This window comes from Centroberyx affinis, unplaced genomic scaffold (assembly GCF_046629955.1).
Source record: "Centroberyx affinis isolate AG114_WGS23_722 - 3 ecotype Tasmania unplaced genomic scaffold, CSIRO-AGI_Caff_v1 ptg001836l_1, whole genome shotgun sequence".
NCBI classification, from domain to species: Eukaryota; Metazoa; Chordata; class Actinopteri; order Beryciformes; family Berycidae; genus Centroberyx; species Centroberyx affinis.
Genome location: NW_027280215.1, coordinates 56,394 through 79,774, shown reverse-complemented (window position 1 = coordinate 79,774; position 23,381 = coordinate 56,394). Strand labels below are relative to the sequence as shown.

The 23,381-nt window shown below is 38.6% G+C and overlaps 2 protein-coding genes across 2 annotated transcripts; one reads left to right on the top strand and one right to left on the bottom strand.

The window, feature by feature from the left end:
* Positions 1 to 1,950: 1,950 nt before the first annotated feature.
* ubfd1 (ubiquitin family domain containing 1) lies at positions 1,951 to 6,045 on the bottom strand (the record flags this gene model as incomplete). Its single annotated transcript, XM_071529735.1, has 6 exons — positions 5,996 to 6,045; positions 3,051 to 3,329; positions 2,732 to 2,940; positions 2,579 to 2,644; positions 2,129 to 2,234; positions 1,951 to 2,033 (listed from the first exon to the last, which is right to left on the bottom strand). Coding segments are annotated over exons 1-6 (759 nt in total), but the record flags the coding sequence as incomplete, so codon positions are not given.
* Positions 6,046 to 8,524: 2,479 nt separating this feature from the next.
* On the top strand, positions 8,525 to 20,026 carry LOC139652614 (UNC93-like protein MFSD11). Its single transcript, XM_071529734.1, has 13 exons — positions 8,525 to 8,995; positions 9,712 to 9,767; positions 10,241 to 10,348; positions 10,453 to 10,532; positions 11,643 to 11,739; positions 13,783 to 13,841; positions 14,000 to 14,144; positions 15,611 to 15,660; positions 16,655 to 16,720; positions 16,815 to 16,940; positions 17,060 to 17,234; positions 17,326 to 17,461; positions 19,021 to 20,026. The coding sequence occupies exons 1-13, from the start codon at positions 8,906 to 8,908 to the stop codon at positions 19,171 to 19,173; spliced, it is 1,341 nt and encodes a 446-aa protein (XP_071385835.1). The 5' UTR covers positions 8,525 to 8,905; the 3' UTR covers positions 19,174 to 20,026.
* The last annotated feature ends 3,355 nt before the right edge of the window (positions 20,027 to 23,381 follow it).

The following is a 23,381-nucleotide window of genomic DNA, read 5'->3' as shown; positions in this document are numbered from 1 at the left end:
TATATATATATATATATATATATATATATATATATATATATATATATATATATATATATATATATACACAGAGATATATATATATACGTATAAACACTAAATAATTTTAAATGATGATACAAGTAATTCCCCAATACATTAAATGATAATATTTTAATAATTTGATACTTATACGATGTACATTAATAAAATGTCAGCTGTACATGCAGGATTGCATCTTGTATTTCAGGATGTTATCATTTTACTCATCTCATGTTTGCTATGGTACCAAGCAACCAGAGACCTTAATTAGATATACTGTATCATATTATAGCCCACTTTAGCAACCCAAAATGTATTTTGTAATGTGTAAATTAATGTTACAATAATGGCTTTCCTGGAATTTTTCCTGATGTCACTTTGATCATTAATTTAAGTGATTGATAAGCCTCATATTCAGCAATACTGCTGTCTGTAAATCTTGAGAATCATATGCTTTTGGAACATAATACATTTAAGGGTTTTTATATTTATAGCCATACTGACTTAACTGTTTTGAGGCTGACTGAACTGTAGCTTTTTTTTCATGATTTTTTTTTTTTAAACACACATGGTCCCCCCATTTCAGGGCAACCTATTTCAGCAAAGGCTACATAAAATGGTTTTTCAAAAGGAATTTTAAAATAAATTCTTTAACTTCACTCTTCTTATTTAAAGTTGAAATAGTTAAGACATCCCAAGACCTTATACAGCCAAAAACCTTCTGAAGTACTCGCTTTTGCTGCTGAGAGTGCTTATCACTGAAAAAATGTTTGCCTAGACAGTGACGTCAAACTAAAGAAACAGCATTGTAGTGCTGCACTAGCACATTTTTCCTGTAAATTACCACTATTAAGAATCACAGCAAACAGTTTCTGTACAGTTGGCCACTTGTCAGTGCAATGAAAGAGATAGCTGTGCCACGCTCGGTTTGGGACGCACATTAACAGGATTCACTTTTAGTTTAATCATGCCTAGTGCTGCAAACGCCTGACTAATCACTTGTGGGCCGTCACAAACTGAGGAAAGTGACGTGTTAAGTGAGCTTGGTTCACATGTATTTTCAGTGGTTATACACCACAGAAAAGAACTGACTTGACTGCAACTGAATTGACTGCAATGCTAGGTCTGCCCGGGGTGAATAGAAAAAATGGCATTACTTTCACTTTCATCTACTAGACATTTCAAAAAATTTAGTATTTTTTTACTGCAAGAAAAGTTTATTACTAATCTGTGTCATGAAACATTATCAAACAAGCAACGTCAATGAACCTCAGCTAGCGCAAGAGTAAACTTGAGTGAAAATAGGCTCCGGACGTGGCATCAGTGTACTGGATACAAATTACAGATGCTGTTGGTGATAATTATAGGACCTCCTCCAGTAAAACTAATCCAGTTCGAATAGGACTTAATTATTCAAACGATACCATTCTGAACTGAGCTTTAAATCACTCTCCTAAAATTGTATGAACGTTATATCAATGCTTTTATAACACATAATGGAAACTACATAATTTCACAACACCTCTCTATCTGCCATTGCCATTTTACACAATATATAAAAACTGATGTCTCTCCCCCTTACCAAAAACATAGCGAACCATGACTCCATCACCATGATGCATACCAAACTGTGACCTTTGTGAACGACTCCCTGCTATTTACTTGCACAATGGCAATTTATAGACAAAGCACAACTGAGTATAAATTTTGTTGAGTGTACCGAATATGAACAACCACACCTGGACCCCTGGTCTGTTCATCAGCAACACATTATCATATGAACTTCATTTTCAAATGCTCAACTAGCTTCATTTTGCTTAGTGACTTAACCAATCTGAATACTTGTAGTTGGTTTGAAAGCAGTGGGTGTTTTGATTTTTCATAAAAAAGTGATAACTTTGACATGCAGTTGGCAGCAAGAAAAGTTACCATCATGTGATAGTCCTCATGGCCTTCAATGGGTTCAGTCACTACGTTTTTTATGGAGCCCATTGGGACTTTCTCCGTTCTCTCTGTAGAGGAGAATACACAAAGATGAAGAGAATTTTATATCAGCATCTTTGTACTTGCAGTGAGTTCAGCAAATTGAGGCCGGCCATCATCTCACCCTTAGTTCCAATCCACAGCTGATCTTGCTCCAGTTTGAAAGTGAGTCTAACTTTTCCCCCGGATTTGTTAAACATTCCGGATAAAGGCACTGTTGGTAAACGTTCCTGTTCGACAAATGAGAAAGCTCTTGGTAGTCATTCATTAGTCACGGTGTCCAATATTAGATTCAGCAGAGTCAAATTCTTGTGACTTATTTATGCTCTTTTTCTCCTGTGTCCCCCCTCCCTTTTTTTAGGGCTTTGTTCTGTTTTTGTGACTGGCTCTGTGCCCCTCCATGTCTTTGTATTTGTTGGATGTGTTTTCAATTTGTGTATGTGTACAGGCTGTGGAAACAAATTTCCTCTAAGAGGACAATAAAGAATCTATCTATCTATCTAACACATATTTGTGATAACAGCTTTGTGCTGCTTTGGCAGTCATTACAAAACATAATAATTTTTCCTCTCACCTTTGTTCCTTTAACAGCTGTCATTATGTCGTCTGGTTTACCTTTGTCCAAGACTTTCCTGTGTTGCTGAAACAACAGTGCAGGTTCAACATCATAACTTCAAAACTCCTATAAATATTTTATTGTATTCTGCGTAAATGTAATAAACCTTACCTTTTGCCTGCATAAAGGCTCTTTTTTGTTTTCTTCAGCTTTGACTTCCTGCTGAATTGCCTCTTTGGGTGTATTCACAGCTAATACATCATTTATTGTAGATCCTACCACCATTATTTTTGCACCATTTGTAATCTTAATTTCACGTAGCGTCTTGTCCTCTGGAAGTAATCCCTTGTACATCACTTTCTGCATTGCCGGTGGAAGACCTAATAACAGGAGAGAAACTGGCATTGGGTCCAAGTCTTTTGCCTGGGTAATTAATAACAACCACTAGGCTATTTAGATTGAGGAGGTTTGAACTACTGGCTGCACTTACCAGTGAGTGAGTGGATGCTGTCTTTCAGTTTGGCTCCGGTGCTATCAATGGGAATTTTCAGGTCATATTTAATCTTGTTCCAGATAATCTTCAGATCCACCATCTCCTGCTTATCATCTGCATCATCTCCATTGCTAATACTAGAGTCCTGAGTTGTGGCGATTCCCCCATCTGCGTCGGACACATTTCCTGGGTCGCCTTTTTCGGCATTTTCACATAGTGGTTCAGCTTCAGCTTCTTTTGGCTTTGCCTCGGTTTCCATTATGACTTCTTCACTTCCTGAAAAAGCATACAAATAGTTTTAGATCCATTACATGAAATTCCATGCAGCTGCTGAGTGCTACGCTGGTAGCACTCAGCACGCTCATAATGATGTAGCCCAAGTTTACATCAATATGAATGTCAGTATCACCCTAACATTACACCAAAGACAGGTCATTAGCATTGTGACTGTGATGCTGTACTTCCTACACAGAATACACCAACTTTAACTTATGTTACTAGAGGATCTTATCCATTTTTCTAATGAGATCTGCTATTCTCTATCCATTATGCATGTGTAATACTGTTTGAATGCATTTGAATACATATACTCTTATGTATGTAAGCTACACATTATGAAACATTTAGCTAAGCTAGTTATTTACCCAAGACCTGTGACTTCTTCTGTCTTTAAAAATCAAAAATACAAATGACAGCTGAATAACCTTTTTAACATTTTTAGAAATGATCTTAGCCTAGAATGCCAAGACAACAGGCAGGAAGTGGGCTATAAAAGGAAGAGGGATCCCAACAGTGAAACTTAGGCCCCATAGAAAGAAATGCCTTTGTTATTACCATTTTAGGACTTGAATTGAATCACCACATCTCCATGGATGGATGTCAATATAGGATATGGGTTGCAACAATTGTATAGTTGTAGGTTGTTTCATTTCAGAGCAGATTGAGCGCTAGCACCAGTCAGATCAGAATTGGACCGTGGCAAGTTCTAATGCTGGACGCTCTTGGGAGGCAGCTGTCAGATAAAACAGTACACAGCCAGTGTGTCAGGGTCAAATGACTTGAGAGTGTTCACTAAAGAGCTGACACCTGATGGTGATACATGTATGCAATGAACAGTGCCTCCCAGCATTGTTTCCTGCCGCAGCATCCGGTTTTCACTGAAAATACATTGAATTACAGAAGCAAGACACCATCAAAATGACATTTCCCTATGACTGTAAGCTAGATAGATGGATAATGATAGTAAACCTACTCTGATACTGATAGAGTAATTCTTAAAAATCAGAAAGAACAGAAACAGTGCTCAGGTCCGGTCATGTAACTACTGTGGAGACCGCACTATTGTAAGTCTTGATTTCGTCTAAGCCTCTGACAATTCATCCTAGACTTTTGCTCAGACATCTGACTTGGGGTTCCCATTTCTGCCTGAAACCAAGGCAAATACATCATAAAAAATCATGACAAACAGAAGGCAGATCAGTCTACATTTTGCTGTTGACATAATGTGCTGCAATAGTTTGCTGAGTATTGGAATCAAAACAATTTTGAAAGATTTCCTTACTATTGAGGTTTTGGTCTCGACTAAGACTTTCTACAGGACTTGGACACAGCCACCTCTTTGTGATTGCTGTTAGCTGAGTCACAACTAGACCCAGTCTTAGTTTATACTAGGCTGTGTCCAAGTTCTACAGGACTTGGACACAGCCACCTTTGTTATTGCTGTTGGCTGAGTCACAACTAGACGCAGTCTTAGTTTATACTAGGCTGTGTTGGACTCTGGACTACAGCTCCAGACATAAAGAGTATTTTTGCCATTTTTTCATTGCCATAATATATTTGATTATGTTGTCAAGTGCAATGCTTAACAAATCTCAGTAAAAGACATTTAACTCATGTAAAAAAACAAGTTCACTGAAAATCATATTATGTATAATATGTGAACTTTATGAATCTCATGCACCCTTTCATGGCAGCACTATCAAATTTCCCAAGATAGTTTCCCAAGATAAACCAGGAAGTCACCTCTGGTCTACGCTAACGTAACTGGCTAACGTTACTAAACTCTTCGCTTTGTGTGGCAGATTAGAAAATGATCTGGTCCAGTTCGCAGCGTTAACTAGTTAGCTAACATTATATCCGCTCCCAGAATCTGACACAATGTTGATAAACCAAGCTGTAATGCAGCGTAAATTGCTAGTTCGTCTTCGGCAAGGTCCGTTCATAACCTATTCATATTAACTAATTAACAGCTAAAGTTAAACAAGTTAAACCTGACATTGGTTAAAGCAGCTAACTTTGGTCTCCAACAAAGCTAACATTGATTAGCTACGTTAGTGATGAATAATGAGGACGAAGCTTGGGTAACTAAACCGAAATCGGCAATTCAGAAAAATGCTGACATAACGCTAAAAGCAAAAACGCTGTGCTGTCGGTTCGGTACACAAATCTCCAGCATAACGTTAGCTTAAGGTTCGTTCATTTTCGATGATAAGGGCAAAATAACGTCACATGTCCGGACCAATAACTAGCCAGCCCAGCTACCAAACGTTAGTTAGCTATTAGACATAAAGCGAAAGACTATTAAAACAACTGCTTGACATACAGACAGTAATCATAATGTTAAGATTTAACTTGCACTGGCCAGTATATATCACATTTCAGGATAGGTATGGTGGGATGCACTACGGCGCGGCCTGATAAAAGAAACGAATCTTATATTTTCTAGCTATCTTGCTAACTGATGTTAGCATGCGTTAACGTTAACGTTACAACACGGCTGAACATTTAAATAATACGGACAAATGTGAATTTGACTTACACCACATTAATGGCGTATTATATTGACATGTCAATTAACAACATGGGTTACTTCATTAAAAGTGTTTACGCGCAATGTAACGATAGTTAGGAAGGAAATACAACTATATTTTCTCAATACCCACCATCCTGGGTCGCCATGATGATTGTGTACAATCTGGTTGTAACGTTAGGTTGTGGCAAAGATAATATAAAAGAGAAGGATGGGATACTCATGTTCAGGAAGCATGAGTCGGCTAGAACTAAGATCTCGCCCATGGTACATTTACATACAACAACAGGAGAAACAACAAAAAAATATTGCCAGTTTTTATTTGAGAGACGGGCCATAAATGAAACGTAATATTGCTAGTCATCGAGACAACTTTAAGACATTTGCTCGTTTTAGTTAGCCACTAAGTAGCAATCCGACGTTGTCGCATTGCGCATGTGCGAAACGGGAACAACTGCAAAGAAAGTTATTTTTTCGGCTAACATTGCGACCATTTCCATTTGTGGTATGCAATCAGTAGCTTACCAAGAAATCTAATACTGCGTTAAGATAACGTGATCAAATAAGCCTGGCGTAAAAAAATAATTAACTGACAATCAATTTGAATCTCAGTCGTAACACAAGCGGTCTGATCTACATACGGGAATTTCAGCAAAGACCGTAGTGAATGCTAGTTTACTCTCTCGCTTCGCTATAGTCATCTCTGGTTGTGGCAAAGAAAGAGGGCAGACCTCAAGAGGTGGCAGTTCGCTCATTGGCTGTTTGTCTTCTTCTTTTTTATTTTATGGCGATTGGGCCCTAACCTTTTGCATTATCGCCAACTATTGGATTTTGCTAAATAAATCCAAATAAATTTTCACGTATGAAGTCCGTCAAACTGAAATTTTAACTATCTCTCTCAATTTTCACCCCTTTATACAAACCTATTATATTACTAAGGCTCGAGTCTGAGATGGCATAAACCATCCTCTGAAGATCATCTTGTGCAGCATTAGAAATCATCTTTTTTTGATCTAAATTTATTTCAACTTCCATAGTACAATTTATGACCATTACAATACATACATTGAGGGAATCTTGCTTCATTCAGCCATAATAACCTGAATTTGTCACCTCTTGAATGGCTTAGTCTCTGCTCCTGATGACAAAATCCCAGAACTATCTCCAGTTCTCTTCACTATTTCAGCAAACAACAGCTGCTTTGTTGCTCTTACTTTGGCATCTTTCCCCCTCCTTGATCCTTCGTGGTCACTGTACTGACCCTACTTCATGGTTAAGCAACTGACTTGTTCTTTAGTTTGTTTTTAATATTCCATACAAACTTTCTGTCTTTCCAAATCGTCCACATCATGGATGGATTGTGCTTGAAACAAACTTCCCCAGAATGGTCATACTGGGAACTGAAGCAATGGGATTCTACTGTAGCTTTTGAATTGGTTTTATGGGAGTGACAGTCAGGAAATCTGCTCCAAAACACTAAGCCTCTTCTCTTCTGTAGGCTGTCTGAAAACAAACCTCTGAGACAACACGTCCAATAAATTCATACAGGCTGGTGAAACATATTTTAGATGATAAACTCTACCCACTCAGTAATAAAGATGAATTATTGAACAGAAAGCTTGTTATGACTTACTTATGACAGTGTTGCCACAGGTGGTGAAGGCGGTGAAAATTAACAGAAATTCCACACAAATCAAATCACAACGTTAAAACTCACTCTGTCTGCCAGACTCACCTAAAGTGGCTTTAAATAATTACAGCCAACACCAAGATCACTCTAATATTGCGCAAACCATCCTCAAGTCAAAAAATCACCACTCACTTTAATCAACTTGCTGTTTAATGTTTTTTTTTCCCCATCTTGTTTTCCTTTCAAATTACATCATTTGTCCATAGTTGCTGCATCTTGAAACTTTCCCTATATATGTCTTATGTATGTCTATGTATGTCCTGTATATGTTTTTATTCTTTTTATTGTGAAGCACTTTGTACTTAAGAAAACTGCCACAGAAATAAAGTTTATTACTATTATTGCCATCCTTTTCTTTAAATTTTTGTCATTAAATCAGTGGTTCTCAGACTTTTTCCTGTCAAGGAAAACGTATATCCTACACATTAGACCCTAGACCCCCATCTGATAACATTTTGTCTGCGCAACCACATCTGAAATCATCTTTGTTGTTGGATATGATTTGGTACAGAAGTGGACAACTGACTATACTGTAAGTATAGGGAGATAACAAACCTCTGAACAGAGCTGCACACTCATCATTCTCTCACGTCCCTATAAACTTCAAATATATGAGATAATAGTGAAATTAAACTCATTTTCCTGGACCCCACTTTGGGGGCCACTGCATTTGATGGTGTGTAACGCTTGTGCTGAGGGAAATTTAGGCAAAAAAAAAAAGCAAAAGTCAGGGTAATAATATCATGACAGTGAATTTTAGTTGACGTGCTTTAGTGGATTCACGTGAAGGCATAAGGTTTTAGCAGGCCCGTAGTCAAAACACAGGACTGGGAAATAAATAGTAGTTTATCTTTTTTTTTTGGGAATACAGGCGTTTGTTCCTCTCGGTCACCTCTGGAAGGCAGCAACGCCTACATTCGCGTAAATTACACAAGTAGTAGTAGGCGGCGACGACGAAGAAGAAGAGGGAGAAGTGGAAATAGAAGGAGACGAAGAAGAAGACAAAACTTGCTTTTAATTAAAGTCACAAGTTGTCATGCATGCCTGGTATAAATCAGAAGGGAAGCGTTGTAAAAGTGCTGCACGGTTTGAATCTGCTCCAGTTTCAGTCTTCCCATCCCACATCTTCTCTACTGTAGTAACCTGTAACTAACCAGTTAGTAAGTAGAACTTTATTCACGCGTGTTATTTGTAAAAAAAAAAATAAAAATGGATTTTTCTGAGTCTTGAATGAAGACACCGTCCGTATGGGAGGCTCCTACAAGTCAAATGAGTCGACAGCGCGACGTTATTAGTGGCAGTGAAGCTAAAATGTTTTGCTAGGACGTCCTGAAAAGAGAAAACAAAAACACCATGGCAGACAGGAGGACTTTCAACGTTGTGATTCTAGGTGTGGGCTTTCTGCTCATTTTCACCGCCTTCACCACCTGCGGCAACATCGAAGTAAGCCATAACAAACTTTTCTCTTCAATAATTCATGTCGGGTTATCGAGTGGGGGCAAAGTTTGTCGTCATCTAAAAACCACTGTCTCGTATGTTTCGCCATGTCTGTATGAGTGTGTTTGACGTGTTTCCTCAGAGGCTCGTTCCCAGACAGTCTGCACGAGAGAAGAGTTTTACTGGTTTTCATGTGTCTTTTGTTTTTGCACTGGAATTGACGTTCAAGGATGGAGCAGATTTCCTCTCACTTCCATAAAACCCATTCAGAGGCTGTAGTATATGACATGAATTTGAAATATATTTTGGACACTGGAAATACATTTTCTCCCAATCTGTTGTCAACAAATATCTACAAGTAGCTATAGGCTATACAAAATGTGTCATGGCAGTTTAAAAAGAATATAATCTACGTGTACAAATACTTTTTTGTATATAAAGCTAGTCAGAAGTATAGGTGAAGTGTTTATTTTTTTTAATTTTTATTTTATTTTTAGGCATTAGGCCTGTGTGTGTCTCATGGGCAGCAGGCAGCAGGCCAGTCAGAGAGTTGTGTGTCAGGCGCATCTCGTGTTTCTAATTTTCTTCAACGGTCAAAGAAATTATCCTGCTGGACGAAAGACATGATTACGACCCCATTTTGTCTAGTCTAACCATACGTTTAGCGCATTTTCTTTCTTCTTTTTCTTCTTCTTCCTTTTTAAAAAAAAAAATATTCTCAGCAAACCGTGGTTAAAAGCCTGGACAATGATACTTTCACTGGAAGTGGCTACCACAGGTAAGTCAGTCTGGTTCGCATCATTATTGGAGGATGGAGAAAGTTGCTGTTATTTATTTATTTATTTATTTACAAAAGAAGTGACTTTAAAGTGAAAATGGAGTAAATACTGCAGTGATTCCCAACTTATTATCAAGGACCCTAAATTTAGTACCCATTAGGGCCACAGACCCCCATTTCATCTCTCGGACACAAATCTGAGAATATTTTTATTGTTGGATATGATTTTGTCCAGAATACCAAGACTATCTGAGAGATAACAGTGAAACTATGACCAAAATAGTTATTCTTCTACATTATCTAATTGTGTAATTTATTGTAAATGAAATAATGCTGAAGTTTAACAATTGATCAATTTGCTGTGGACCCCCCCTGGAATCCCCTCAAGGACCCCTAGTGGTCCCCGGTCCCCCACTTTGAGAACCACTGTTGTACTGTACTGATCAGTGTTTTCTGTTTTGCCTCCTCGACAGTCTTGGGATCATCTATGGAGTTTTTTCCTTCTCAAATTTACTTGCACCAACAGTTGTTGCAGTAATTGGACCACAGATTACCATGTTTTTGAGTGGTATACTTTACAGGTAAATATTTTTTTTGCAATATTCAATATATACAAAGTTAAGTGCATTTGTTGCCAAATTTGTCGTGTTGCGCATAACCGTTCTACATGCCTTTTATCTTGTAGTGGTTACATAGCCGTGTTCATCATCCCGGCAACATGGTCCTTTTACTTCACCTCTCTACTCATCGGCATAGGAGCAGCCAGTAAGTTTTTCCCACATGGAGTTCTCTATTACATTAGCCTAGTATGAAGTTTTCAGCATTCTTGTTTACAATAATATTAAAGCTACTCCTGTAACAATTATTGTCAGTTTGCAGCAGCACATACATACTAAAAGACAGTGGTCAGTAACTTTATAGGGCACTTCCAGATATCCTCAGGGGGTGTAAAGGGAGTTGGGGGTGAGGGTGTTATAGTGTTATTGTTGTTATTGTTGATATACTTATTACTTATTCTGTCTCAGCTGCAGACAAACATGCAGCCCAAACAGCGAAAGCTAAGAATGCCATTCAACCTCCCAAAGTTGGAGTGCAGTAATTTAAGATATTTCTCTTTCGATAGTCCAACTACAAAAATGTAGTTGGACTGTGGCCATTCAACATGACTCTCTTCTACTGTATGACCCAGTGAACCTAAACCTGGCTTATAATGTTATGAATGACATATTAAATGCTTAGTAACGTAACAGGGCCATCTGTAGGTTTTTTCTTACTGAGTTGGTATATATGCAGATTGTTATTCAGAATACTCAGGTATCCAGTTTTTGAGTTGGCACACATCACATCCCATTTGCAATAATCTGCATATCCTTATCATGAGAAATTTGAATAAGATAGCTGGAACATTAACATTATCCAGGATACATGTAAATACCTCACCTTGGTTCCTCTTGGTTATTGCAGTCTGTGCAAGCTCAGTTTCCATATTAATATCCAAAATGCTGTTTTAATCATAAATACGGGGATAATCATGATGGGGATGTGACGATGCATATAAACAGTTTATCCCAAATAAGAGCTTAAATGGGTTAGGAGCTATTATTGGAAATAGCGTGCAGCACCTCAAGCCTGTTAAGCGATGTCGATGAAAATACTGAGCGAGCCACCCTCCATTGAGCATTTACAGGGAAAAAATGAAGAAAAATGAACGTTTTTAAGTGTGAAGTTTGATGACTCTTTATCATCTCCCTGGGCTACTGTATGGTTAGATACATTACTTACTGAAAAGGTAATTTTTCACTTCATGTGGGCAATTAACTGACGAGTTAATTTTTTTCCCCCCACAAATGACCGCTCCCCCTCTCCTTCCCACAGTGCTCTGGACAGCTCAAGGACACTTCTTGGTGGAAAACTCGGAGGCTTCCACCATCAACAGGAACACCGGACTGTTCTGGGCGCTCTTACAGTGCAGGTATGGATCTACTGACACATTAGACATGTATGGATGATACTCAGGTTTTGTTATTATTTCACTGAACAATTTAAAGGATAGTTTCACCCATAATGCATTCGAATACTTATTTTCCCCTGGATATATTTGATTCCTCCAGAAGGATTCCACTACAGCCTCAGTGAATTAGATATTCAGTTGAAGTGTTTTGTTTTGATTTGAGTTTCTATAAATCCTCATTCCAATTTACTGTCCTATACAATTTAAAATAGCTGTGTGAATGGCGTACATGATATCTCCCCACCCATTACGGGCTATGCATAAAACTCGCCGGCTGGGTAAGCACAACGTTAAAGACTGAGACCGTCATTTGCATATTTCAAAGATAAAATTACACTGCAGCCGCCAAAATACCGCCTCCTACTCCGTATTTTTGGTCTGACAGGATATTATGTTTTAATTTAACAAATGTTTCAACAAATTATGCTAGAAGGTGTCATAGGGTGTCAGTGTGTCATCGGCGTCTTTTCCGAAAAACGTAAAAAATGTTCCACCCCGTCTTAAAACGGGGAGTTGTGCAGGTGACAACTTTGGCTTTGGTGCTCTGTCATCTCTCGGATTTGGCCCACAGCATTCGCACACAGGCTTGGACAACCAATGCTATTTGTTAAAAATATGCAAATTGAATTAGTATAATAATTACACAGGCTGCCACCTGCGCCAAAGCTCACAATAGGGCACTGCTAATCTGACTCCGCCACGGAAATCTCCGCCACGGTAAACTTATGAATCAGTTCTGTACAGGCCGCAGATCCGGCGTGACGGAATGCAGCTACCGTTGTCTTTTATGAATAACCCCCATTATCCCGCACTGAGGCTGCGGGTCAGGCTAATTGCTCATTTACATTGTTTAGTTTAGGTGAAATGTAATTAAAGACAGAAATAGATCACAGCGCTTTCCAGGACTGCGTCGTTACCCATAAAAGGCAAATAGCCAAAAAAAAAAACAACAGAAGGATGAAGAGTCTGGGAGGCAGAAATGCAGATGACTGCAGCTTTATGAAGTCAGTGTTTCACTCAGGACCAAGTGATGAGCACAGTCCACAGGCCTCCTCTGTGTGTGCGGGTTTGGGGGTGGGACTGTGGGATGAGTTGTCTGTTCATTTGTCTGTCTGTTCATCCGTCAGTCCATCAAACATCTGAGACAACACTGGTCTTTGCACTGCGTTCCAGTGTTTAAAACAGCTTTGAAAGGCCCTAACTCCTGCACCATGAGTCCGATTGACATGAAACTTGCTACACAAAGCCATGCTATTCTTACAAATTACACTGATTGGCCTAATGATGGCGCTATAGTTAAAGGTCAAAAGTTTTAACTCAAATGTCATTTCTCGGACACAACTGGTCTGATTTTGATGAAACATGGAGAGGGATGTCGCATTTTGGCACTGTGCTCTGGTGTATAAAAAAATACTGATTGGCCTGATGGGGGCACTATAATTAAGTTAAAACATAACTGCTACACCACCACTCCCGATTTTGATTAAACTTGGAGGGATGATGCATCTTGTCACTGATTTGAAGGGTGCCTGTATCATTTGTGGAGGACGACATGTTAACTTGTTTAGCCCTTTAGGGTCGGTCAGAGTTTCCACCTCCCTAATGTCCCTCAGAAGTTTTAGTTCTTATCATTTAGTTGCTGATCGATATGTGAGAGAGTCGCTGTGGGGTGAAAACCTTGTAACTCCAATTTTGGTTATTTTCATATTTTAAAATTAATTGCAGGATTACATGTTCCTTTATGGGTTGAGTGAATTCTACAACCTTTGGGCCTATGAAACCTTGACAAATGAAAACAATCAGATAAACTCAAAAATGCATGTTGGTCAAGCTAAAAACAAGGCTGTTTTTCTTAGTTATTGGAAAGCTGACATTTTGGAGATGCAAGGTTTTTACAACAACAGCAGTGTGTTAGCTTTGGTAGGTGAAGTGCTCTTTTAATTTGTGTTCATATCATGTTCATCATTTACTCATTTGATTTACATAAATTAATTTCATTTACAGCATGTTGTTCGGAAATCTTTACATTTATTTTGATTGGAATGGAAGCACAGAAATATCAGGTAGGGCTAAACTGAATAAGTATTGTAATGATTACAATAGCAAATGTAGCATGATGTTGAAAGCAAAATATAAAGGGATTTTTATGATTGATTGCTTATGCTGAATATGCTGTAGCCTCCCTTATTATTCACGGTTTATTTTAATCTTTCTCTCTCAGACAGGAGCAGGAAAAACATTTTTACGTCTCTGTTGGTTACCTCTGTACTCGGCACACTAAGCTTCCTTGTGCTGAGAAAGACCCATCAGCAGGAGGAGCTGCTCTCTGAAGAGGAAGGGCAGTCTTTGCTCTCAGCTCACACGATGTAAATGAATATCCTCCTTTATAATGACATGTTTCTCTCTGTAGTCTCGGAGGTGTTGCTCAGAAGGTGTGTATTACTGAACCCCAGTGAAAAAGGCACGCGGAGGGTAAGAACCTGCCTGAGTGTAGAAGTAAATAACTGTATTATTAAAGAGTGTTACAGATCCATGCAACCCATCTGGGTGCTGAGGCGGTGCAGCTGTCTGTCTAGCAGTTCTCTCTTTATATCTTCTAGCATTACAAATGTATCAGTGCTTACCATTTCACAGTGTTGCTGTGCACACAGCCAACTATGTTAGACTTGACATTATGACAGGTCAACAAAAATACGCACTTGACCTCTCCACTCCAGCGCTTTAACCAATCCAGGAAATTGGGATTTTTTGACAGCAAGTTTTCTTTTTTCTTTTTTTCAAAATAAGCTGCTTCAGGTTTTGCAAGGGTTTGCAGTATGACTAGCCACCGCAGTTCTTCAGCAGTTTTAAACCACTCTCATCCTTTACAAAAATGACATGGACCATTTTTCACAGGTCATTGCAATTTTGACAGAGTCATGGCTAATCATAGCACTTCTCAACAAGTAGAGTGCAATCAAGAAGCTTCGGGGAGACTCTTCGAGTGTGAGAGGGGTTAAAGACTTGATCTGTCTAGTCAGGGCCCCTAACGTTATTTCAAACATTTTTGACAATTTTAACTTGAATCTTTGAAGAAAGTTTGAAGAACTCCTGTCATTTGAGATGGGAAAACATATAATGAAACAAAGATAAATATAAGATCTGACTACGAAGACTATGAACGTAGAGCTCATGGAAAAATCGCATGGTGAGTTGATGAACAGTGACGGCAACAGTGTTTTGTAGGCTACTGTGGCATTCAGCTTACCTCCATGAACCTACACAGCCTGCTTTAACCTCTATGTGGTCTTGTCTGTGTAATTAGTACATTATCTTCTACTTGCACAAAACAGTTAAACACTAAAAAAATCAGCTTTGACAGAAACATGATGGGACTGAAATTGTATGATCATATAGAAATCTCTTATTATGACAAATGTAGCCTGATAATTAGTGACAGTGCAGCTCCTTTCTGTCTGTTTTTGATTGTCTTGTGGTAATGCAGTTGTGTGTGTGTGTTTTGAGGCTGTGTTGGTTATCTCCTAGATGCAGGCATTTAATGTGTGATCCTCTCTTCTTGCCTCGGTACACAGTGTGCGCACCTTTCTGACAGCATAACAAGGAATTCTGCAGAGACCCATCACTTACTGTGAAATCCGCTCTGTTTTGCAGTCTGTTAGGATTTTACGGAAGTCTTGTAATCTGTATGCAGCTAAAGTCTTGTAAATTATTTCTCCAATTCTTCACCTGAAGGAAGCTATAGCATCGTTTTGTCTGCAGCATATTTTTTAAGGATTTTGAAGGATTTCAGTGTTGCAAAGCATATAATTCATTTATTTTGTGTTGTGTGTAGGTATAAGCAAAGAGCGAACACTGCAGTAAAAGATGCCAAGTCAGAATTCAGTAAGTTGGAATAACACACTAAAGTCTATATTGCCTGTTTTGTATAATATAATACACTTTGGGATTTGTTCATAGAATGCAATAATTAGCCTCCTTTACACCTTTCATCAACATGCATCTTGTATCCATATATGGTTTTATCTACATTACATGCTTTTAAAATACATATAGAAGTGGGACTGCTCTTTTCCTTGCAACACGTAAATGTGCATCAGCTAAGGGAAAACTCTTCACACAATTAATGCAAAAACTGAAAAAGGCGCTAGGGAGTTTACACAGCAAGATGTGTTTTCCTTTTACTTCTAAACCTGCCGTGGTTATTTGGCACACTGCAGGTAACCACTAGTTCTCAGGTTTCTTTGCTGTAAGGTAACAAGCAATCACATGCATTTTCTTCTTCAGTAAGTCAGAGTCAATTTAATGAGGGTAAAAGAAATCTTCTGGAATTACAGTTGACTACACACAAAGTGGTAGTGCAAGTGCTTATTTCAGATTTTGCTGTTTGTCAACTGGAAACGCTGCTGCACTTGCACTTACTCTCAAAGCAGCCTGAAGTTGTTGGGTGATCAGATTGCTCTTCTCTTCTTCTTCAGTGTATCTTGGGTGCGTGTAGACCTCTTCATACCTGCCATTAAGGTCTCGGTTTTGTCAAAGACGGATCTAGATTTTGTCTAGAGAGGGGTTCAAGCCGTGAATAAACACAACTCTAGTCCGATTTTTATATCAATGTCCCAAACCACCGAAGATAAATTGTTTCTCAGGTGTTTTTACACCTGTGTTTAAATATGGCTTGGCGACTCATCGAGACAGAATGTTTACACGTCTTCTATCTGCTTTGAAATTTAATTGTCACATAAAAATGGGGCCTTAATGTCTGCTTTTTTATCTGTAAAAGCTCAACCCAGATGTTAATGAGGCAGAGTAGTGCCAGGTGTGTAGGGGTCCTTTATTTATCAGCAATTTAAAATAGTGTATTTTTTCTTTTCCTCCTCAGAAACAATCCTACAACTTCTAAAGAGCAAAACCATACTGCTGCTGAGCGCCTGCATGGCATACAGTGGTAAGTTGAATGGAGAATGCTCAACACCAATTCTCTCAGATGTGTTGGCCTCCAAAAAGGCTTAGAGCAACAGCGTGTGCCCCTTGTTCTCCAGGTCTGGAGCTATCTTTTTACAGTGGAGTGTATGGAACGTGCATCGGGGCGACTACGCAGTTTGGAGCGGCAGCTAAAGGCTTGATTGGGATCTCTGGAATTGTGGTAGGCGTTGGAGAGATAGTGGGTAAGTTTACGGCCCTCGAATTCACGGCTGCTTCAGTTGATTTGCTGTCACTGAAGCGCTGCGTCCGCCAGCAACTGAATTCGTGTGGCAGAGATGTAAGATGTACACTTTCTCATCAGGTGGCGGCTTTTTTGGATTGTTGTGCAAGAACAATCGCTTCAGGCGGACGTCTGTGGTGTTTTTGGGGATGGTCGTCCATTTCATCGCCTTCTATTTGATCTTCCTCAACATCCCGGACGATGCTCCTGTCGTGTTAAAAACCAGCACTCAGAACAACCCTTATCTAACTCCAAGGTACTTTATTTCTCATAATTTTGTTGATTTTCTGGAGAATTCAGGTCATATTTCTGTTTATGATAAACATCCAATGTATTTTCTTTGTTAGTGTGTCCATCGCCATGCTGTGTAGCTTCTTGCTTGGACTCGGCGACAGCTGTTTCAACACACAACTGTACAGCATATTGGGCCATGTTTATGCTGAGCAGAGCGCGCCTGCTTTTGCCATCTTCAAATTCATCCAGGTAATCCTGACGCGCCACTTAGCAGACATTGTTAGCAGAGCTGAGCAAAGTTGAGATGAAATGTTGTCTTGTCAAATATAAAATAAATGCACCTGAAGGCTCATTTTATTTTAGAACTGCACAAGACAATAAATGTGCCTTTCAATCTCCCCCTTTCCTTCCCTTCCTCTACTCTGGTCTATTATTAGTTTTTAATATTGCAAACATTCAGCAGTCATTCAGGTGTATTTGAGAAACATATTTGTTCAGTGACATTTCCATAATAAGCGTGTTTTTACATGGGCAATTTACATTTGCCATTAGGCCTTATTCATCTTATGCATCAATCTAAAAGGATGAGCATTCAATTATGAAATCTATACAATAACCTTAACATTTTTTTTTATGTATGCACCTTTAATATAGAAAAAACATATGGGGCCATAGTGGCCACAGATCATTGAATAAAACAGAAACCATCACACACTTATATATTATTGGGGCGGCTGTGGCTCAGGAGGTAGAGCGGGTCGTCCACTAATCAGAAGGTCGGTGGTGCGATCCCCGGCTCCTCCGGTCCGCATGTCGAAGTGTCCTTGGGCAAGATACTGAACCCCAAATTGCTCCCGATGGTTGCACCAGCACCCTGCGTGGTAGTTTGCCACCATCGGTGTGTGAATGGGTGAATGCGCTATATAAATGCAGTCCATTTATATAAAAGACGCTGAGTGCATGAAGTTGTAATTTGCCTGAAAGGACATTTACACTTTGATTTATTTTTAAACAAGGTAAGACATTGTTCTGAGATTTATTGCATAGCCTATACATTGTTGTTCAACGCTAAGGAAAGGAAAGAGGATGACAACAATGAAGATTTATTCAATTGCAATGTTTATTTAATAGCCAAAGAGACAATTATACAAGAATGACACATGCACAAGTTGCAATTTAAAACTTAAAGGGCTAGTTTGATTTTTTCTATAGTCTTACTCACTATTATCCTGTTATCCTGTGAAAACCTCTTCTCCTCTGAGTGATTACATGCTTTTCTATGGGTTGAGAAAATTCTACCACCTTTGGTCTTATGAAACACTTCAAAACCCCATTGGATAAACTCAAAAAATGCATGGTGGACAAGCAGAAAACTAGGCTGTTTTTCTTAGCTCCTGAAAAGTTGACCTTTTGGAGATGGGATTTTACTGGACAGTGATGATATGCTTGTATCTCTATGCTCTGGTTTATAGAGCAGATGTGCTTGTGGTGAAGGAGACCAGGGTGAAGTGGAGTGGTAGACTTTCCAACCTTTAGAAGATGCATTCCTCATTATGCTCTGCTTTGCTCACAATGAATGGCCTGTAGTGCAGTTGAACCTGAAACATTTACCTACCAGTAATAGGGAAAGTAGCAGTGGGATGATGGTAGATTGAGAATATGTATGAGAGTGATACTTCTTGCAGTTCAGGCCAGCTTTGTCACAGGGGGAATCTTTATTTGTTAAGTGTTAGTAGCTTTGTGGGGGCAAGTTAATCTACTATATGAAGTTATTACAGGCATATTTCATTCTTTATTGCCCTTGTCAGTCCATTTTTGCAGCGGTGGCGTTCTTCTACAGCGGTTACCTCCTGCTGACCTGGCAGCTCCTCCTCATGGTCATCCTGGGCTTCACTGGAACGCTCTGCTTCTTCATGGTGGAGAGGATGCAGAACTTCTCAGTAGATTTGCAAGAATATTAGAGAAGCAATTTCCATTTCAACACTGGCAATTCTGTGGGACAGATACCGTTTTAAAGCAAGAACTGAAGCCCGCAGACAAAGAATCCTATAGCTTAAGTTTTATCATGATTGGTGATTTTAAAATCTCTCTACATAATGATGCACTGAAGGTTGTGTTGTGGTCCTTCAGACAATGGATAGCATTAACACTCAGTGGTTTGTCTAAGCACGTTGCCTGTTGCCTGAGCAAAATTTTTAAATGGACTTACATGGTTATCCATGTCACAGCCTGAATTGTACTTTGCACATTATTTGCTGTTTTACTTTGAAATGATCTGACACCACACACTAGTCATCTCTGATAATTAACAATATTATTTTTCTATTGCACTACTCGTACCACATTATAGGATTTTAATAGTAGCCACTCACCTTATCTCTTATGTTTCTATTGCTCCCAGCTCAGGATTGTTATTTGAGATAGGGCCATTGTTGAAAATGTTTTATGTACCCAAAAATGTTAGTTGCTAACCTTTATGTTCATAGTTTGTCTTTAAGGATAATTAATGATAGATTAATGAAGATATATGTAAGATAAGAGAGACAAACACATACAGGGAGATATATGAAAGGTCTCAAATATTAGTGACTATTTGATGTGTTTAGAAAGCAGACATGCTAATAGTAGGATTGAGGTTAATAACTACTGCTCCAGTCAGTATATCAGAAAAAGTTACTAAATAATGCTTGACAATCACTGTTCCTAACATTTTGTAAATTTTGCATGATAATGTAATGTTATTGTTTTTTTTCTATGGTCTAAACCTTTCATAAATAAAGCCCTATGCGTTGGGTTTTTGCTTTTGACAACAATGCACATGTAGCTCAGATGATGGTGTTAATATAAAATACAGTGTATCAAGGTCACTGTTGGGAAAGAATGTCTCATTCTCTAAGTGATTAACATTAAAATGTATAGATCAATAGATACATACTCCTGTGCAGAGATATTTTTTTTTTATCATTTACTCAGAACCTGCTCTTTGAGCAAGTTGTTTATGATCTATGAATCAGACAGATTGTGGGTGTCTGGGTGAGTCAACCACTGGATTAGACACACTCCCACATTTACCTTTTATATTCCTCTGACTGAACTGAACAACCAATTACAGAATAGCTCTAATACTCCCTTCGCCCTGCACCTCCAGCCCCTAACACTTACATGTAGTAGTCGCTTTATTGTATCACAAGACAAGATAAATCTACTGGATGTAATCGAGATTTGGCAGATTTATTTCAAGAACTAGGAGGCCATTAATCAAAGAGCAGCAGCAGCAGTCTGGATGGAAGAGAAAGGGTTATAGGCCCAGAGGTCCCACTTTACTTCACTGGTAATTGAGTATTGATTGCATTATAATGAGAGTAAGCAGTTTTGTGTGATCTTAAGTCAATAGTGCCACCTACTTGACAACAACAAAGCACTGAGGTTGTAACTGAAATATACAGCATTTACTCACAGAACTAAATTAAATTACTGTAGTGTTCATAATATTGGTTTTGAGATAACCTTATAAGGAGAGCAACTGCTTTTGGGTAAAGCCATTACCCGAAGACTAACATGTCTAATGTACATGTCTAAGACACAGCAAAGTATCACCATGCTATGTTTCTCATTTGAATTTTAAATTTAAGTGAAGATTTTAACACTCAACTGACACTGGTGAACTTACTGTTAATCTGTTTAAGCAGTGTTAACAGTTTTTTAAAATATTGGCCAATTACTTTTCACACTTGTCTGTAACCGTAAGGCTTTCTCATCAGTCTGTCTGCAGCCCTATGGTGTCTGTCCATTGTGTGCAGCTGAGATGTCAGCACTTCTGTGGAAGCTGTCAGGAGAAGCAAAATCTGTCAAGCCATGATGAATCATTTAGTGTTCATCAGCATGAACGCATAGCATTTCTCAAACTTATTAGCACGGTCATTTCAATTATCGTCACATGAAAAAACAACTTATTCCTCGTGCAGCTGTGGATAAAAATGTGGCATAAACCACTTAAGGTATAAAATCAATTTCCATGTTTTAAACATTCAGCTCAAACAGATGTTTTGCACTGACACATAGTCTTAGCATAATCATATTCATTTTGTCCAAATGGCCACCAGAATTTCAGATTCAAAAGATGAAATATGTCTGCTGTTTGGTGAAAAATGCATTTACAGCCCTTTTCATGAGCTGTGATATCATTGTTTTCACCTGTATTTGTACAAGATGACATATCAGAGAGGACTATGGTGCCTGGCCTCTGCTACTGGGCTCTTTAGTGTCATCCATTCTTTTGACACTATTTGACTTTGTTGGCTGTTATCTGGCTCTTCCTGGTGGAGTTAATAAATAACTTCCCGCACTCAACCGCCTAGTCTAAAAGAATAGTGTGGAACCTGCTGATCAGTTGGCTGTTTCAGTATATTAAATTGAAAATGATTCGCTTGATATTTTTTCTCCGACTTAGTATACTGAAAATGTCAGGTTTGATTTTGTAGACAACCCAAAAATAAGTCGAATAGAGATAAGTAGAATAAACAAGTAAAGAAATACCCACAATGCTGTGCGACATGATTAACGATGATGGAAAAGGTTAAAATTGTGGAAAACAACACGCACAAAAGCGTTTGGGCTTCAGTAGAGGTCAAATAAATGCTTGTAACTTGAAAGTGATTTCCCTCCACATGTCGGCACTTAATCCAATTCAATAGTCGGACTGCTTTTCAGTTGGATTAGGAAGATAATGCAGATGAATCCCGCATCTAAATGTACTGTACTCACCGGCTGCTCGTAATTCCACATAATGGACAACTTTTTAAATTAGTGTACCCTACACATCTGCTACCGCTGGTGCAACTGGAGAGCGGCTCTATCTTTGATTTATCTGTGATTCTTTGATGTACAGGATGACTAACACCCCGAGGGACTTGAGCTACCAGCCTGTCACTAGACACAGACAAGACATACTGAGTTAATTTGTGCTTGTAAAGATGTGATTCCTGATCTGATTTGTTGAGAGCATTGGCACATAATTATAGGCCTATATAATCCAGGTTTTCATCGAAATGTTTCCAACTTTTTATATCAAAGTTAGTAGTTTGTAGGGAAACCGCTGTGCTCTAAAGCGTGAATTTTTTTTTTATTTTGAACAGTTGCCCTTTAACAGGGAACCAGATATATTGTGATTAAGAGAATGCCCTGATGAAAGCCAAGCATGGCTGAAACAAATCAGCATTCTCTATCCCAAACATTTTAAAGTTATGCCAAAATGCCCGGCTTCTAGTCCAGTACTTGAAGAGTTTTACTGAAAAATGCCCGCATAACTCTTCAGCTCCTCCTCCTCCTCCTCACAAGTACGCCTTGTGCATCTTAAGATTACCCAAAACACTACTTTAGCTCACGGCAATTCTGGCTGAAATGCAGATCAAAATGTGAACATCAGTCCAGACCAACGTAAGTTTGTCACATACTGATGTACTTCATGGTGCAAATTAGCAGACTTGATTGAAATGGACCTATGGGATACACGACTAGGCTTGTTAGATGTTTAAATTTGAAATCAAGTGTGGATTTCTCTGCAGTAGTAGAGTATTGTGAGTTTGGTTCAGAAGTGACTAGAGACCAGAATACCTAACCAATGAAATAATTTTAATTTCAAAATCTTTCTAGGCGTAGAGGTTTGATTAATTTATAACTGCAACCTGCTTGACTGCTTTAGACTGTCAGTTTAACTAGAAAGCTATGTTTATCACTACGTTTCTGTACCTGTGGTTCACTAGGTTATTAAATTTGAAAAGTCTTGCCTCATTTGCATAAATTATGGAAATCACACCACATCATCTGAGAATATTTGTAAGAATAAATTTGAGAACACAATTAAATATGCCAATTTGAAAAAGCATATCCTATCAAATTAGATGACTAACAACTCTCCATAATTTATATGCGGGAAGAAACGAGCACAAACAGTTTTAACCGCTTATTTATTTTTTTTCCCTGCTTGTAGCTTTCCACACAATAAATGTTCTCGCAATTATGAGTAGCACAATTAAACAAATCATTCAGCGGTGTGTGTTCACTGTTCATGGATCAAAGGTTTGTGTGATCAGCGGTTGTCCTAATGTTTCTGAGAATTAGCCTTGCATTAGTTATGAACTCCAGAAGAGAGAGAGAGAGAGGAGAGGAG

Coding starts and splice junctions, on each gene's coding strand:
- LOC139652614 (XM_071529734.1), top strand. CDS start 8,906: ATGGCAGACAGGAGGACTTTCAACGTTGTGATTCTAGGTGTGGGCTTT. Junction 8,996..9,711: donor CCACCTGCGGCAACATCGAA/GTAAGCCATAAC, acceptor AAATATTCTCAG/CAAACCGTGGTTAAAAGCCT. Junction 13,842..13,999: donor TGGAAGCACAGAAATATCAG/GTAGGGCTAAAC, acceptor TTTCTCTCTCAG/ACAGGAGCAGGAAAAACATT.